We start from the raw sequence: 2,074 nt of genomic DNA, 5'->3' as shown, positions 1-2,074 counted from the left end.
AAAAAAAAAAAATCCACACTCAGTAAATGCTGGCTGAATTAATAACAAGTGGGAGAAGGAGCTCCTGAGGGTTCTGCCTTGCCTGGTCTCTGTAGCTCTTTTGCCTGCTGTGTTCCTCTCCCCTAACCTCACTCTCTCTTCCCCACAGCTCTGCAGTGCCCCGCCCACAGCAGCTTCACCCACTGTCTACCTTCTTGTCAGCCTTCCTGCTTGGACCCAGAAGGCCACTGTGAGGGCTCCACCACCAAAGACCCCTTCGCCTGCAAGGAGGGCTGTGTCTGTGAGCCTGACTATGTGCTGCTTAACGACAAGTGTGTGACCAGAATTGAGTGTGGCTGCAAAGACGCTCAGGGTGTCTTCATCCCCGTGAGTGGACATGGAGAGTGGGATGCAGGGGGCGGCGCTGGGGAGATGGTTCAGTGGGCAAAATGTTTGCCTGCCCTAGTGTGAGGTCATGAGTTTGAATCTGTGCAACCAATATAAGCCTTGGCAGTGTGTGTTGTATGTCTGTAATTCCAGGGATACTACTAGGAGGTGGGAGGTAGGGGCAGGAGAGTCCCTAGAAACATGAGAGGGAGGAGGGAGGAATGGAGGAAGGGAGGAAGGGAAAGAGAGACTGTCTTATACAATGTGGAAGATGAGGACCAACACTAGAGACTGTCACACATACAAAAAGATTTTTATTTCATTATTATATCTAAGTACACTGTAGCTGTCTTCAGACATACCAGGAGAGGGCAATCAGATCTCATTATGGATGGTTGTGAGCCACCATGTGGTTGCTGAGATTTGAACTCAGGACCTTTGGAAGAGCAGTCAGTGCTCTTAACCGCTGAGCTATCTCTCCAGGCAGGATTGGTATCTTAGTCAGGGCATCTATTGCTGCAATGAAACACCATGACCAAAAAGCAAGTTGGGGAGGAAAGGGTTTTGTTTTTTGTGTTTTGTTTTATGCAGCTTACCCTTCCAGATCATAGATCATCATTGGGAGAAGTCAGGACAGGAACTCAAGCAGGGCAGGAACTTGGAGGCAGGAGCTGATGCTGAGACCATGAAGGGTGCTGCTTACTGGCTTGTCTCACATGGCTTGCTCAGCCTGCTTTCTTATAGAACCCAGGACCATCAGCCTGGGAGTGGCCCCACCCACCATGGGCTGGGTGCTCCCCCACTGATCACTAATTGAGAAAATAACTTAACAGCTGGGTCTCACTGAGGCGTTTCCTCAACTGAGGCTCCTTCCTCTCTGATGCCTCTGGCTGTGTCAAGTAGATACACAAAAACCAGCCAGTGTAACTGAGGACCACTTTCTTCTTTCTGATGCTTTCTTCGACCTGTCTGTCTGTATGGTCCTGTTACATGAAGGTTGGTGATGTTCTGTAACATGATTAAACCAATGCTCTACTGCTGAGACACACCCCAGCCCCTCTCTGGAGGTCTGGTCAGGGGCTCTAACACTTCAGTATCCTCCTTGGCCCTCAATGAGGATTCTGTGCTACTCCTCAGCCCCCTCCCACCACCTCACTCTGGATTCTGGGCAGCTGCCATACCAATGAGCAAGGTCTTTATCCTCATACCAGTGATTCCTAGGCAATTTCTCTACTGCTAAGCCACACCCGTGCTCTCTTAGAGCATTCTTACAAGTTTTCTACAATTGAGCCATACCCTCCCCACCCCACCCCCAGCCTCTCACTGGAGGATACTAGGCAATTTTGTATACAGAGTCGTGCCCCTAGACTCTCTTAGACCATTCTAGGCAAATCGTCTGTCCCTATGCCACAGCTTCCTCAGCCCCTCCCAAATAGCTGCCACTCATAGATGATGGTTCTCGTCATGGGTTCTGCATCTGAGCCGTGCTTCTAAGCACCAAGGGAGAGTCCTCTGCCCCAGTTCTACCAGTGAGCCACTTACTGAAAGGCTATACTGTTGAGCTATGTACAATCCCAGAGGCAGCCTTTTCTCTCCAGATCTTTTCCAGCCATGCCTGGGTTCCTCAGTGGGTGTGGAACCAGTTGACAGGGAAGGCAGAGGTCATCCCTTGAGAGGGGAGTCAAGGGGCAGAGGTCATCCCTTGAGA

At 50.5% G+C, this 2,074-nt stretch overlaps 1 protein-coding gene across 9 annotated transcripts in view; it reads left to right on the top strand.

Moving 5' to 3' along the window:
* Zan (zonadhesin) overlaps positions 1-2,074 on the top strand; it is a 100,246-nt gene that overhangs the window by 59,212 nt on the left and 38,960 nt on the right. For all 9 annotated transcript variants that reach the window (XR_004109638.1, XM_031338346.1, XM_031338351.1 and 6 more), the window contains one exon: positions 149-366. Coding sequence is in view for 8 of the 9 variants with exons in the window: in XM_031338346.1 (XP_031194206.1) it covers positions 149-366 (218 nt within the window). In the remaining variant the exon portion in view is untranslated. The remainder of the gene's footprint in view (positions 1-148; positions 367-2,074) is intronic.

This window comes from Mastomys coucha, unplaced genomic scaffold (assembly GCF_008632895.1).
Source record: "Mastomys coucha isolate ucsf_1 unplaced genomic scaffold, UCSF_Mcou_1 pScaffold22, whole genome shotgun sequence".
In the NCBI taxonomy this organism is placed as follows: domain Eukaryota; kingdom Metazoa; phylum Chordata; class Mammalia; order Rodentia; family Muridae; genus Mastomys; species Mastomys coucha.
This window is presented reverse-complemented; position numbering and strand designations above follow the sequence as displayed.